The sequence below is a fragment of the Tachypleus tridentatus genome, chromosome 10 (genome assembly GCF_004210375.1).
Source record: "Tachypleus tridentatus isolate NWPU-2018 chromosome 10, ASM421037v1, whole genome shotgun sequence".
In the NCBI taxonomy this organism is placed as follows: domain Eukaryota; kingdom Metazoa; phylum Arthropoda; class Merostomata; order Xiphosura; family Limulidae; genus Tachypleus; species Tachypleus tridentatus.
Window position 1 is genome coordinate 43,529,911 of NC_134834.1, and position 17,232 is coordinate 43,547,142.

At 30.1% G+C, this 17,232-nt stretch overlaps 1 protein-coding gene across 6 annotated transcripts in view; it reads right to left on the reverse strand.

Moving 5' to 3' along the window:
• LOC143229157 (DNA mismatch repair protein Msh2-like) overlaps nt 1–17,232 on the reverse strand; it is a 146,197-nt gene that overhangs the window by 16,317 nt on the left and 112,648 nt on the right. For all 6 annotated transcript variants that reach the window (XM_076461062.1, XM_076461063.1, XM_076461065.1 and 3 more), the window contains 2 exons: nt 16,977–17,144; nt 6,537–6,628 (listed from right to left, as the gene is read on the reverse strand). In XM_076461062.1, the coding sequence (XP_076317177.1) occupies nt 6,537–6,628; nt 16,977–17,144 (260 nt within the window). The remainder of the gene's footprint in view (nt 1–6,536; nt 6,629–16,976; nt 17,145–17,232) is intronic.

A 17,232-nucleotide genomic window follows, 5' to 3' on the forward strand; every position in this document is an offset into this window, starting at 1 on the left:
TGCTGGAAATGGAACACTGACTATAAGTTCAAACTTATAAAATGTATCTATATCAAATGTGTCAAACGTTTAGTAAAATGTACCTGTCTGCTGTGCACAAAAAGTCAGATGCATTACAAAAGTATTTGCATCCAAGATATGTCTGTAAACTGATGATATCACTCTAACTCATATTTTGACAAATCAGAGCACAGGGCAATGTTCATGTGATAAATAAATATACTTTTGTTCACTGAAAGGTTTATACTGCATAACCATTAGAACCTCCAAAAACATGTATGTACAGTTTTCAGCATCCCTATTTACTGTATTTGGCATTTACTTTACTTTACCACAAACTGTTGCTGAATCAACAATGCAGGGTAAAAGGAATTGTTTATAACACTAACATAAGTAATATTACATTAAATAGCACTCTAGAAAAGGTTATGACATGCAAACCTTGACATCACCTGAGGAAATAGGATCAAAGTATTTATCTCCATAGTTTCAACACAGTCTGAAAATGAACTTTAATAACTGGACTGATTATGTATTGTATTTTATAACTGTTAAGATTTAAGTTTTAGCATAATGTATTGATTTTCTTTCATTGTATTTCTGCATTTATTTTGTTCATCTGTTAAAGAGTACTTCTGTACATTTTATATCTCTGTATTGTATTCTAGTCATTTATTAATGTTTGTAATGCCATATAAGGTGATTTGACTAATGTGGATTATAATGATTATTTTTAACTTTCTTTAAAATTTTCTTTTTGATTATTTTTTGTTAAGAACTGTGGTTGTTTGTACTTTCTATGTGCATCCATTATAAGTTTGACAAAAACAGAACATGATACTACCATTGTATAACTGGTATACGTACTGCTGTTTTATTGTGTGTGTGTGTTGTATTTTTAATGATTGGATTTTAACATTTAAAGTTAGAAACTACTAACAATACACCTTAAAATACAAAACACAAAAAACTGGATAAATATTTGGATCTTTTGTTTGATAAACATTATACTGATAGACAAAAGGCATTTGAATTATCACTCATAGCAGTACTAACTTAGTGTTTCAATAATCTATACAAATTTTTAGTTGCTTTCTTATTATTGTACAACTAATATACTGATCTTATAAGCTTTTATTCTATTGTTTGGAAGATATATTTGTGGTTCCTTTCTTTGATGTAAATAACTGCAAAAGCAGTTAATCTTTTACACTAAATTTCACTTTGGTCAATAACTAGAATTAAAAGAAAAAAGGTGGCATACAAAAATTACCATACTATTCACCCAGTGCAATTAGCCTTTTTAAAAACTAAAACTTACATCTTTTAGTATACAAATTACTTAATTTATTACAATAATGCAGAAATTGTTGAAGCTATTTCTAATGTATTAAGGTAGTTAATTAGTGATATTCTCATGTGCAATCATTTCTAATGGTAAGAATATGGTTTGGCAGGAAATGTATTATGGTGGTAAACTGAATTCTGACCTGAACAAAATGAAAAATAAAAGAAAAAAGTTGTTCAATGACACAAAATAAATACTATTTATTACACGAAACAAACAAACATAACTCAGTCATTATCAAATGTGCACTAAGTGTCAGATTCACAATAAATGAAAATCTGGACAAGATGGAAAAAATCAATCATTATACAGCTAAACATGTTAATGTTTCTTAAAGTAGGTTTATCATCCATATCAGATGACCACTCTCATTAAGAAAACAAGGATGAAAAAATCTTCAGGTATTTCTAAATTTTTGCATGACTGAGATAACTAAAGAATCCACTAGTACAGGACAGAGGAATTCTTTTGTAACATCTGTTATGGGAAAATTCTGAAATACCAAGAGGAAATGATCCCTTGAATATGTGCAACCAGCATAAGAACAAGATCAATGTAGTCAAAAGCCAATTACCTGCACCAATAAGTTGAAAAGAAAAAGTGTTGGTGAAAGAGAATTATCCCTTTTCCGAAACTAGTAGAGAATAAAAACACCAGACAAGTTTTTCATGTCATTATTTGTTATTAACCAGATTTGGATATTACTTTTGTTTAATATTCTGTAAATATACATACATAAATTGAATTTTAGGACTATGGTCTACACTATACAAAAGGTGTTGAACAATCTACTCTTACTAAATGGGTTGTCTCACAACTGAAATGTTAGCATTAGTTTGTTACTATAAACGTTTACAGGCAGTTTATATCATAACTCTAAATCAATATTATATAACTTTTTGATAAGGAATTTCTTTAATGCTATTACAGATAAATGTAAGAATTGCTTCAAAAATAAATTGGCACTTACCCATTATGGTATTATTATAAAACCCCACTTGTATGCTGCAATAACATTGCTTGTTAACAGTGTATCACTCAGGTAATTAATTATTAAATTATTAAAGTTTTATGCAGAAATTAGTCCTCCGAGAGGCACACATCCCAATTGGTTAAAATTACGCATACTTTTATACACATTTAATCCATTCATTTCACACTCATCTAATGTGTGCAAAAATTTACCACAAATACCACTTGTAAAACAATACATACACTAACTCTTGAGATTTCTTTGCATATCCTCTCAAAAACTGGTAAAATTTTGTTAAAGATCTTGCATACAAATAATGACTGTTACAAAATTTAGGTTTTAATAAAAAATGTTATTTAACTATTGTAGTTAGTTGCATTCAAACTCTTAATAATTTGAGTACAAAGCAAATTTGACTTTAAGTTTGTTTGTTTTTGAATTTCACACAAAGCTAAGTTAGCAGTGTAAGACTAGAGGGAAGGCAGCTAGTCATCACCACCCTACTGCCAACTCTTGTGCTACTCTTTTTACCAATGAATAGTGGGACTGACCGTGACATTATAACACCCCCATGGCTGAAAGGGAGAGCATGTTTGGTGCGACCCTTGAATTACGAGTCAAATGCCTTAACCCACCTGGCTATGCCGGGCTTGACTTTAAGTATTAAAATGTTTTCCCCATCTTTTAGTTTTCACATTTCCTTTGCATTGTCTCTAGAACCTCATAAATGAATATCATTAAAGAATTTCCTTTGGTTAAGTTCATAATTTCAAGGCCTTTCCTTTTGACAATATATAGTTAATTTTAATCATAAAAAAAGTTCTAATTTTCAACTAAAACCTTTTTTTTTTAGTTTTATTACTGTCCTTTGTAGCTGTAGTTACCAGAGTTACAAGAAATGCAATAAATTACCAAAAAATATAAAACATTTTTATACAGTATAGTGAGAGTGAATTTTGAAGAATAAATATTGAAATAAAAAAACAAATTCACCAATAACACCTATAAATCTATAAACATAAAATGGAAACAACTAAATAAACATCAGGCAAAAAACAGTATCCTAAAATAAATTAATTGCAGAAGGTTTCCATTCAATGACTTCCAGACCTCAACAAGAGCTTCCACGATTAAGAAACTGGAAACAAATGTGTTTTACCAACACATTAACTCCAATAATTATCTCAGCTTTCTTAGTAATTATCATATGAAATTAATATAAACTTCTCAATTACTTTAACTCATTAATTATACTCTAATATTCTTTATTGCATTCTTATTACTTTATCAGGAATATAAAAGAATATTCTGATATAAATAAATGTAGACTTTTGAATCATACAAATTGCTGAGATTTTAACAAACTTGTTTCTTTTATAATTGTTGCTCTCTAACTGGGAATCCATTTTGATGCTAATTAAATTTAAAAGCAAATTGATTAGATTGCTGAAAATAAACTATAAGACAAATTTACTAACAGTAAATTTTATTTTCCAGAAGATAAAGAACTTATTTAGATTACTTCTTAATTACCATGTAAACCTTATAATTCAAACAAAAGTACATTTGCTTGTAACTGAATGTTTAGTTTGTAAAATTAAAGATATCAAGTACGTGAGTTCTTACTTTTTTAATGTAACATATGTTATATATATTTTATACATTACAATATACACTTTAAACTAACAAGACAGGTAAGGTTTTATTAAGAATTAAATAGTTAAGCTTATTTCCCAAGAGTGCTGAATATCATATTATTCTCATTAATTCTCCTAACACTTTAATTCTCTCACTAAAAATTCGGTAAATTTGGCTGAGTTTGTGATTCAAAATTGACTGTTAGAGTTTTCCATACTGTAACTTCTAGTATGTTTAGTGTATCTTAACAAAATTTTGCAAGCTTTCAGCAAACATTATAAACCTTTTGACTGAAGTATTTTTTCTCAAATACTTTTACTAAAAAATTTATCTCTGGATATACAGTTAAAGTGTTGACTATTCCACATGAAAAGTGATTTTCATCATCTGAAAATAATAACATTTCATTTGCATAACCTCTGAAACTCCCTAAATAAATTTCAAACTTTTTTTCTCCATAAAACTTTACATTTTATCTCAACTTTTCTCCATGCTAACTCTATATGCATTCAATCTATTTGAAAAACCTTGTAAACAATATTAACAAAATAAGTTTAAAAAATCAAACTTAGAGCTTTTGCATTTCTAGAATGACTGCAAATTGTAACAGGAAACCACGGTACTATACCCCAAATATCTTAATGCTCATAACATTATGCATCTGCTTTTATTTAACTGTTATTGTTTTATTCCCTTTGGCACTATGTCTAAATAATAATTCCACTACACAATTTGTAAAGTGAATAATGACCTCACATTACCATATAAGATCACATAATGCATGAGCTGGTCTAGAGTGTATCTTCTGAAGAAGTTTTATTGTTTATTAGCTTACCAATTTTAACCTTATCTAAGCTAATAAGCTTCTACTTTTCCATTTTAGTACTATACAAAAAAAAATAATAAAAAATATGTATAAAAAACAAGAACTGTAGTACTTTTAGAGGTCTTGTTTTTTTTTTTACTTTTAATGAAACATAACCCTACTTTTTTGTATTAATATTACTGCAACACTTTATGATTTCTTAATCAAATAATGCACCTAACAACACAGAATAATAACATGTGAAATGCAGACAATGTCCAATAACTATCATAATTTTTCTGGCTACTTAACTATATGAAAAAAAGAAAAGAGTTGCTAAAATTCAGCTAAGCTCTTCAACAAGCTAGCTGTTGGAATAAAGTTTGAACTGGAAGCAAAACAGATAATGCTTTATACAAAAAATAATGTCACGTATCATTTGGTATATAACACGTTGGCTTTCTATTGGTTATATATAATATGGTATTAAACATAAGAGAGAAATTTTGACAATTTGTGAAAGAAAGTATGTGACAGTTAAATGTGTCAAGTGGGTCTAACTTTTTAGTTTGTGGCTATGTAACCAAATATCCTTCAAGGGAATAAAATCATGCTGTCTGATTAATAATGATACTATAAATAGTACCTTATGTTAAATTACATACTTGTTTGGAGGTCTAATAAATACATTATACAAGATGGAAACCCAGAGAGCAAATGTTGCAATTCTCATTGCAGGGAGGATTGAGAAATTTTAAAATATTTTTTAAATAAAATTAAGAGCTTAAAACTTAGATAATAAATCAAATGTTAATATTGTATATGTTTTAATGCCAAATGCATTTATATATCACAATAATAAAGTAGTTTAAGTTTTGAATGCAACTTAAACATTTATGACATGCACACTTTCTTCACTATGACATGAGTTAATACACCCTTATTCTAAAACCCAACATGTTTGATCCTATAAAAAAAATGCATAATTCTATTTTATACATATATAAAAATGTTTCTTTTTGATATACAGGAGATTTAAACTTAAGGGTTTCTAAACATATACAGAAAATATTTGGTTTTTGGACCATTGATTTTTCTCTCTTATTTTTGACGTTTAATAGGACAAGTTTGGTATTTGTTTAGAGCTTTAGATGTTTTCTTATTTTTATATAGCAGCATTCATTTTTAATTCTACTTGTTTAAGGGTTTTTACTTTTTACATATTACATTTCATAGTGTTTGGATCTGAATTTTACTATTTTAAAACCTTTTTTCTATTTTTGTATTTTCAATATTGAAGATTGTTAAAGAGTGAATTTCTAGTAACAAAACCAATTAAATATCATGTGCAACAGATTTTCCTAAATTATTAAATTCTCTGAAATAATATATTGTAGTATAACAAAGAAGGAAGCAATAACGTGTAAAATGCACAAAGATATTGTCAGTAGTCTTCATATGGTTACTGTCTTTTAAAGCAGTTTAAAATATAGTTTTAAACATATTTTCAGGTGTTGATTGGATAGTAATTTGTGTATTTTTTTAATAACAAGCACAATTAAAAAGGAATGCATTTCACCATTTAAATTTTTTAATGCTGGCAAAATGGCAAAAAAAAGAATGCAAAGGTAAACTTCGTATAAGATAAGAAAATGAAAATTATAATGCTAATTAATAAAAATAGACAAAAATTTAGCTTTCTTGTTTAAATAATCTACAAGCAAAACAGTATTTAGATAATTTTTTAATTTAAAAAATGAGAATAAACTTACTCTGAAACAGCCCAAGCCAAACCAAATCCATCATATGTGGATGTCCCCCTTCCTAACTCATCAATGATAACAACAGAATCAGAGGTGACAGACTAAAGTGATAAAGAAACATGAATTCTTATCATTTGTTACAAAATGATTAACCTCATACTGATAAAAAATATTCAGTGTTATTTAAGAAAGTTTATTACACTTAAAAAAAATTACAGACCAAAGATCCTCTAATTAATAACCAGTTAACAAGTAAATTGCAAGGAAATTATTGAATAATCTCAGAAAATTATATGTTGTAGTATTTACCAACTAATTTATAACATGCAAATTAACATTAACCATACTTAGCTTACATAACAATTGCAAAACTCATTTGTTACTATTCCAAAAGTTTTCAAATAAATAATAAAACAGTATTAAACACACAAGATTCTCCAACACATCACATAACTAGTTTAGGATCAGAAAGTTACAGTTAAAGAAAATCACATATCATCCAACCATAAGGAGGTGGGGAGAATATATTTTATAGGTAAGCACTTGTTTGAAATTAAGTTTACATGATTTATTTGTATTTAACATTTTTAGATTAAGTTATGTTTAAAATAATGAAAAGTTAGAATAACCACAATAAAAGAAGATTCAAGAGAGAATTAAGAATGTGCAAGGTAGGAAATTTTGAAGTTCAGCTGTGTATGCAACTATAGCAACAGCTTCGAGTGGGCACAGTATGTACATGAAGACCCATGAGGATAGCCTCAAAATTTGGTCAAACAAAACTGCAGTAGAATCCAGAAACAGAAACACTAAAAAAACCACAATAAAAAAATAATGAGTGGACAACCACAAGAAAACTTTTTAGTTGATTAGAGTGATAACATCTTTACATATGGGGGCAACTTGATGGAAAGTGCATGGACGAGCAGCCTAACTAAAAAGTATGAGTAGACATACTACTATGGTTTTTAGCATCTCATCACTCACTTCTGAAAAGATCAGCAAGTGATAAAAACAGTCAGATAAATTGTAGATCAGAAATAATCAAAAAAAGATCCAAATTATCCAGTAATAGCACTCAACACCATGAGGACTGTGCAGTGCGTAGATCAAAACTTTAAACAAATTAAAAATACCAATGCTCTCCATCTTCATTAGAGGTATGAAAAATTTATTCATAACAGGCATCTCAACTTAGATGTATCTAATAACATGTAAGGAGGTGCACAAAAAGGTGGGAAATATATACAGTGAAGTTTTGTTTGTTTTGAATTTTGCACAAAGCTACACGTAGGCTATCTGTGCTAGCCGTCCCTAATTTAGCAGTTTAAGGCTAGATGGAAGGCAGCTAGTCATCACCACCCACCGCCACCTCTTGGATTACTCTTTTACCAACAAATAGTGGGATTGACTGCCACATTATAATGCCCCCATGGCTGAAAGGGAGAGCATATTTAGTGTGACAGGGATTTGAACCCACGATACTCAGTGAGACACCATCAGCAACCACATACCACCCTCTGTTCATTTCCAGAGAGCAACACCATGTCATATTTCAAGTAGAAATGGAGACTGGAATTACGTTTATAGTAAATGCAGAAGTTAAAATAATATGCAAGTCTCAACAGGATGAATTCATATAAATATGGATCTCTTTGGAGAAGCTGATACTGTAAATTAAGGGTATATGATAGGACAAATACAGGGGTAGCAAAAACCTGTAAAGTTCCAGCTAACCCTTTCCTGACAGGGTTACGGGTCAAAGTTTATGCCATTTCGTTTGTTGACTTGCATTCAAAAATTTTACTGAATTACTATTTTATGAATTTGTCAATAAATTTGGAACCAAATTGTGGATTATAATTCAAACTTTATCATCATATATAAATTAATTTTTTAATTTCAAAGTAAATATTAAAAGAACACATCTAAATATCAATTAAGAAATTAATTCATATATAATAATAAACTTTGAATTGGTTAAAAGTAGATGTTTGTAACATCATATTACTAAGTCTGTAGTTTCATACAAGTTAGAACATAAATAAGAATCTTGTACCTTTATTCTGGTGGATATGGCTTATGTAGTGAATGAAACACAGTTTCCATTTTTGGAAAAGGCCCCTAACATGTACTTCAATATATGAAATGTGAATAACCAATCAACAGCTTAGAATGTCCCCCTAGTGGTTTTTCTTAGCCATTTTGATCTCTTACAAGGCAACCTCATTCTTTCAAACCAATATTTCAAGGATGTAGTTTTGTCTTTTGTGTGCTCAAAGTTTCATATTCTTTAAAAATGAAAATGCAGCTTAGTGGAATTCTAAGATACTGATATTGTAATTTAAGATTTTTTAAATTTTCAACTATATATATAAAACCAGAAAGAAATATTTTGATTCATATCCTCCTCATGCAAAATTTTAAAATGCTTAATCTATGGCCAGTGCAAACAAGTTCAAAGGTTGTCACTAGAAAAGTTAATTGTTTGCTTTACTTCTTTATTTTGTGTTCTATATTTTAAGAAAAACAACATATTCCTAAATAAGTAATAATTTGTATATATATATGTAATACATAATAATTGAAATGTGGCTATACAAAATACCAGTCTAACAAAACACAGCCAAGACAGGGTCATTTTGTAAAAAAGAATGGTCAGTTTTATATTATTGGATATGGTAACACGAGTGCATGTGCACCATGTCATTGCAAGTTATGTAATGTTAGCTAGTCATAACTGAAAGGTCAGTATAATAAAAATATAATAAATATACAGCATTATGAGACTTAAGCCACTTACACAAAACATTTGTACTTTTGTGTTATAATTTGTAGTTAGCCTAGCACAAAAAAAAGCATAATTTATATATATATATTTCCTAGCTTTTTTTTTTATGATGGATATAAGGTTGGTTAAATTGACAAACCCCACATAGGGTAGAGAAAATAACATCAAATATAAAATTTTACTGAAAACAAACATTTGAAATGCATTCAATCACACAAGCAACATTTGAGATTTCCAAGATGAAGGAGTTTTTAATTATAAAATGAAATCACTTTGCACTCAGACTAGTAAAGAAACAGACTTAATATTTTCACAAAAAAAATACTTCATTAAAAAAAAATCTGATTTTGTGTGTACAAAATACTTGTAATCATTACTACAAGTCTACCAAATTTGGTGAAGATACACGTATTGCATCAAAAGTTATAATATAAATACTAAGCTTGTGTAAATGTGTATACAAACCCTTCTATTTTATACTGAGCCTATTGCAAAAGGGTTAAATGGTACAAATATAGTAGCTCCAAAAACTGAAGAGATTTTTTTTGTTAAATCAAAGGACTTCTCAATCACAGAAATATCTGGACCATCTTTCACAACATAGTTGGTAAGTATGCACTTAAAAAGAGAATAACTAATCTGCTACTGATTCAATTAGACTTGAAGAACAACCATATGGAGTGAACACTTTCAAAGCTGAACAGACAGCAGCAATGTGCTGTAAGTAAAACTGAAGAAACATGTGGTGATTTATCCATATATTGGCTAGTAAAATCTCCTCTAATGTGTTAGAGATCAATTAGTTAAAGACATTGCAAAACAAGGAATGTGATAAGGTGTAACATGAAATTCACTTTTATGAAACATAGGTACATTGAAGGATGCATGATAGACTAGTTGTAAATGCCAAACTATTAGTTAAATGAGGCAATAAAACAACTTATTTCTAGACCACATAAAAGATTATGTATGTGTAATATAGCAACAAAAGCCCCCAACATAAAGAAACACCATTCTTTTAAACTGAAACTAGGATCTGCCACAGTAGGTAGTACAATTGTATAAATAAAATCAGTAATATTTTCTTATAAAACAAGTCTTTTGTAAGTATAATCTTCTGAGGTAAAAAAAAAATTATGAGGAGCACAATGACTTTAGTTGTCAAATCTTTTCCTATGATAATAATAGTAATAGTAAATACATCTTTGTTGGTAGATGGTAGAGAACAGAATCACTAAAAGCTCAAAAGAGAAGTGAAAGATCATAAATTAAGGCAAAGTTCAATCCAGCTGAAGGCAGTTATAAGGTATTCAAAGAAAAAGTAAGTAAAAGACTTAAGACTGGAAGCTGACAGAGGATGAAAGAATGTACATATATGACAAAATTAAAGCTACTTTAGAAAAGGATACAGTTTCTCCAATAAAAACTGCATAACAGCCACTTAAGAAATAGTAGACAAAAACCTTGTTGTATACACTGAAGGCTGGCATAAAAGATGTTTATAAATCATGGCAAAGCTGGTTAATGTGGAAAAAAAGTTGAGTTCAACAATCTCATGAACTGATCTTGGCCATTAACCATGAAAGTTGATGAGAAGAACAGGCAAGATAACTGTTTCTTCTAACACCGACACAAAGCATATACTCTTAAAGAAGTGGAGAGAGGTAATGATGGAAAGTAAACCATATTATGTGAAAACTATACACAGCAGAATAAATGATAGATTCAAAAAACTATTTTAAAATAAAAATGTAGAGCATGCATGATATTTTTAACAACCATAGTATTACCACTGTACCAAGTCATTCTTATAGCAAGTTGCTGATGAAATTATAATTAAATTTTACAGAACTATGAAGAACTTACACAAATTTATGGTTTTCATTGGATGATTATTATATTAGTAGAGCTAAAAATTTAGTCAACTACATATGAAAAGTGATTGCATCAATAAGCATTACATAAACTAATACATTTGAAATCTGTGTTTCCGATTACATCTCATTTCAGTGAAGCCCAAATGCTTTGTAAAAGGGCTCTAACAGGACATAAAGAGTTTTCCCAGAAAAAAAGTATAAAAAACAAAATTAATAGCTGTTAGATAGCAAGATATAAATGAAACATTATTATCTGTTATAAAATTATAATGGAAACATAAAAATCTATGATTTTAATTAACTAAGTAGTACATCTGTAGAGCTGAAAAATTTAATCACTTACCGATGAATACGTTACAATGCAATGAAGTCAAAGAGAAATGATAACAATGAGACCAAGGTGATAAATATATCCCACACATGGAAGGAATGGAAGGATGATAGGAATGGCATTAATAGACAATTACATAATCAAAGAGGTAGAATGGGCAATCTCGTATGCAATAATTAATGGATGTCACATCCTGAGGAAAGAACAATATGTGGGGGTGGATCAAAATGGATAAAAACTTGGAAAGAATAATTCAGTGCTGAGACACAAAGAGGTGGAGTAACAGAGAAAAGATTGAGATAACCTAGAAAAGACCACAAAAGGAACCCCTTGAGGACTGTCCTAAACATCAGCAAGGACTTGAGGGAGAAGATGGAAAGGAGAGCATTCATTAAAAAAAAAAAAAAAGGACCAGAAGAGATAGAGAGCAAAAAGAGCTAGGGCTGAGGAATGAGAAAAAGGAAACCAGAATAGAGGAAGTTGACAATGAGGGGTGTGGTAAGGCAACAGAAGGAGAAGGAACATATCTGTGGGTAGGACATAATCATGTTGAGAACACAGATCATGACAATGTGCAGTTTCCCCACAACATGGCAGGTTATGAACCAATTTAAATTGAAAAGGTCCAGAACTATATCTGAACTCTATCATACTTGGAATTATCAAACTTTCCATATTCATTTATGAGGTTCTAAAAATTATATAAATAAAGTGTGAAAACTGTAAAATAATAAATATTTTTATACTTCATATAAAATATCACCTTGCAGGTGAAAAACTCAAAGTGCAAATAGTTACAATGCAAAAATAATGTTTCATAAGAAACAGGAGAGAAAATTAAAATAAAAGGTTTTATTTTTATGAAACTACATACCTTAAGAAACATTCTTGTCAAATTTTAAAGAATTTCATCCACTAATCTTATTGTTGGAAGAAAATATAACAAGAATAGCATTATCTACTAAAAATTATTAGTTGGTAGTCACAGGGTTAAGAAGTAATAAACAAGGATGAAACATTATCTACTGTGCTTAAATCCTAAAAAGTAGCAAGCAAAAACAAAATATATCGTCTATGTGCAACCTATCAAAGAATAACGGATGAAAAATAAGCATTATCATTCAGAAGTAGACGTAAAATGGCAAAAAAATTAATCGTTAATAAGTAATGAATGAAGGCTACATGTTATTGTCAGTGTTGTAATTTAAGAATAAATAAATGATAGTGAACTGTACATGTGTACATGTTAAAGAGTAATGAGAAAGAACTAAATAGGAATGCCCAAGTGTGCATGCTAAAGTGGAACTAAAGTGAATTGTACATGTTATAATTTTCAACTTTGAAGACTTTTTACATAAGAAATGTAAGTAGACAACACAGACTGTTGTTCTAAACAGTTGAAGTACACCATACATATGTATATTTTAACAGTCTGGAAATATTTCAAGAATTCTCATTCCAGGAAACCACTATAAATTGCTCCCAAGTTTAAGGTCAGTCATGTAAAGTTGAAGCTATGTTGCTAAGCTACAAGCAAAAGTTAAATGGTTTGTTTATAATAATAAATACAGAGACATTTCTAGTGTATGGAATTGTATGTATGAGATTGAAAAGAAGCTTAGTTCATTGTCATGACCTGTGCCCCTAACATTTGATTGTGTGTTTTTCTTATAGCAAAGCCACATCGAGCTATCTGCTGTGCTCACCAAGGAGAATCAAACCCCTGATTTTAGCATTGTAAATCTGAAGACTTACCATTGTCCCAGAGTGGACATTTGTTTGTATTTACTCACCTTGTATACATATTAAATTGATACACAGTTAAATTTCATTTTGGTTTTACTTTTACATTTTAATTAATTATGTAACAATTAGAAAGGTTTAACAATTTTGATAAGTTTAACTTACTGTTGCCTAGATTGTGAAAGCTTGTAAAACATGACACATGTATAACCGCCATCTTATTTTTTCAACAAGTCTGTGAATGGAGTCTGCTAAATATCTTAATAAATCCCCACGAGCATCAATTGATGTATCATCATAAACAGCAAAAGAAAAATAATATGAAAGGAATATAAAAACAAACTATAGGTGAAAAGATAAAGATGTGAAATTGCACACATGACAAGAAAAAGAAGTTTGAAAGCCATTCTAGGAAGAGTTAAGTGGTAAGCACATATTTCCTTTTCTTGATATTAAACATTACATTATATGTTGATGATAACAGGCAAAATTAATTATATAGTAACAAAAACAGAAAATAAACATCTACCTTAAATTATGTAAAGGAAATGTGAAAACTGTAAGATACAAAATATTATTTTCATACTTCATATCAAAATCACCTTGTAAGAGAACTATTAAGTGTGAATGCAATTAAATATATTAAAAACAAACTTTTGTATTATAAATAGTAGAAAAAAAAATTATGTATTTATTTTTCTGAAACTACATACTATTAAGAATGTTCTTGTCAAATTTCAAACAATTGCATCCACTAGTTTTATTTTTGGAACAAAATGTAATGATAATGATGTTAGGTCCTTAAATTTTAGGACACAGTTACCATATGGTTAAGAATAGAACAGAATTAAATATCAAAGAATGTGTGTAGCATGCTAGAGAGCAACAACTGTAATAAAAATTACTGTCTATGTTTACATAGTAAGGAATGAGTAAACATGACTAGCCATTAACTTCTATGTGTACATATGAAGGAGAGATGACCTATTATTAAATATGCTTATAGTATATGTTAAGGAGTAAGTACAGTTACAACAGAAAGTGTTTGTAACCCTGCGTCCTGAGTAGTTTTTTGCTCATAACGTAAAAAGTATCATGATGAGGCTAATAGAAGTATAATATACTATAAACATTATACTAACACACATCTACATAAATTTTTATGTAAATTGAACGACAAATAAACTGTTTATAAACAAATAACCAAACATAGGAGGGGCAGAAAGTGTTTGTGTGTCTACTTTAATGGTCAGTTGTGTAGCCTTTCAGGTGAATTACTTGGCACAATCTCTCCTCATAGCCCTCTATGATTGTTTGACAATACTCAACTTGTATTTTCTTCCATTCTTCTTTACAGAAGGCCTCCAACCCTTGCAAGTTTTTCAGCTAACGCTGATGAACCCTGGTCTTCAACTCATACCAAACGTTTTCAATAAGGTTGAGATCCGGTGACTGTGATGGCCACTCCAGAACGCTTATATGGTTCCTCTGCAACCAGGATTGCACATATTTTGATGTGTGTTTAGGGTTATTGTCATGCTGGAAGATCCAACGATGCCCAAGCCATAAGTTCCGAACATCATTATTGATACAAGTGCCTAATATATCAACGTACTCTTCTTTTTTCATGATTCCGTTGACATGGTGAAGGCTGCCTACACCAGAAGAGCTGAAGGAACCCCATAGCATGATCGAGCCACCTCCGTGTTTAACTGTAGGGACAGTGTTCTTTGGAAGATTTTGTTCCCCCTGCTTACAGAAAATATAGCGAATATCATTGTAGTCTCGCCTGACCAAAGAATACTCTTTCAATAGGTAAAGGGTTTATCTACATGCTTTCTTGCATACCTCTATCATGCTTCTAAATGAACAGGCTTTAAATATGGAGTTCTACAAGGACGGCATGTTTGAACCCAGAAGCGTGTAACATGTTCATAACTGTAGAGGCGCTTACTTCAACCCCAGTTCTGTATGTCATTATGTGTTAAACGAGTGTTCCTACTAACTTCTCTGAGAACCTTCCTCTTGGTTCTCTCTGGATGATAATGATGAAGACAACGCTAAATTGCTGAAAGTAAATTTTAAATTTTTTGCTGGCTAAATTCCAATAATTATAAACCCAGTGTCTAGTTCTGGAATGGTATAATGTAGTTTATTCACCAAACTAGACAAAATTTTTATGGGAATATCAGTTTTTCCACACGTTCTGAACTGTACGAACACATTCTGCTCCTCCTATTTTTGGTTATTTGTTTATAAACAGTTTATTTGTCGTTTAATTTACATAAAAAATTATGTAGATGTGTGTTAGTATAATATATTATACTTCTATTAGCCTAATCATGATACTTTTTAAGTTATGAGCAAAAAAACTACTTGGGACACAGGGGTACGAATACTTTCTGCCGTAACTGTAACTAGATCTAAACAGCATATATTACAAGGACATGTTAACGAATAATAAACTATATAGAAATAGTTTATGATATGTGTTTTTTGGCAAGGCATAAAACAGCAGGAACAAATTTAAACCTGAAGAAGAAGTCAAGCATAACACTAATGTGTAAAGAAAAGAAAGGAAACCATGGATATATGTCAGGTGAGTGGGAAGAAATATTTTAAAGGTAAAAAAGTAAAAGGTGAAAAAGAAAACAAAAAACTATTTCATCATCTTTAATTCCCACTTCAAAATTCTGGGAAGAGGATTTGTAGCAGGTAGTAAAAGAGATTCTAGGCAGAAGCATGGTCTCCATCACACTTTGGACAACAGCTGCCATGATCTCAACATGCAAATAACTTCCTAAATTATTAGTAATTTTAATTATATTTGTACTCATATCAGCAGGAAAAGAATCACATTAGTTTGTAAATTCATATTGAAAGGTTTAAAATATAATGTCCACTTCAGCAAGACTCAGTAAAAGTAAACACATCTTAGTATGACTGTTCTATAGAAAAGAAAGAATTTTTACACATGAATGTGGAATGAGCATTTACAAAGCAAAGTGTGTTGCACTCCTACTGGTGGAGGGTTCTGCTGCATGATTCATCATCATGCAGTAGTGCAATTTCACAGGAATTTCAGGTAGAATTTTCATAAGACTAGTAGCATGCAAGTCTCCATGGAAAAATAATGGAAGTTCAAGAAGAAAGTAGCTGATCTGCATAGAAAGGTGAATCATTGTATTGAAATTTGATTTTTCCAACTACTCAAATAATGAAAATATTGTCACCAAACTTGCTGTTCTTGTCTTTGTTGTGGTCAAGTTATTAAGACCATCTAGCATTATTACTAATTTTTAGTTGCCAACCAGAGAAAGCACCTGCTGCCAAAGTTTTATTTCCTTCTTTCTTTTAAGTGCCATAGTTTGAAGAGAACTATGAGCCTGGTTTGGCTTTGTGGCTTAAGATGCTTGACTTGCAATTTAAGGGCCACTAGTTTGAATCCTGCTTGTCAAACAGTTCATCCTAAATAGTTGTTGTCTCAACTAGCTTCCAAGGTGCAAAAATTCTTGGCTTACAAAATTAATGGTCAATGTTAAATTAGCTCAGAATGAAATTGCCGAAGAGAAGAATAAGAAGTTTGAGGAGCACTGTACTAATTTGATTAACTGAATGTAATCGAGTAATGGAAACATAAATTAATTTGGCTTGTGACTCACTGAAAGAAAGAAATAGAAGTACAAATTTCCCAATAATAAACATACTTTTAAAATAGAGGAAGTTTCCAACATCTCTGCCATGAAAGTTGAAACTCCTTTTAACTGTCTGTCTTCTGCACCAACTCTAGCAAAAATTGCATCCACTACTGATACAAGTGCTTCTTCACTGGGAACAAAACAACCTATCTGTGCCATGAGAATGTTCAGAGCCACCTATTATAAAAGCAAACACTTCATCATTATTTTGCTCTATCACTAAAGAAAACATACTTCAAACAGTTCTTTTCATTAGTTTAGTCAA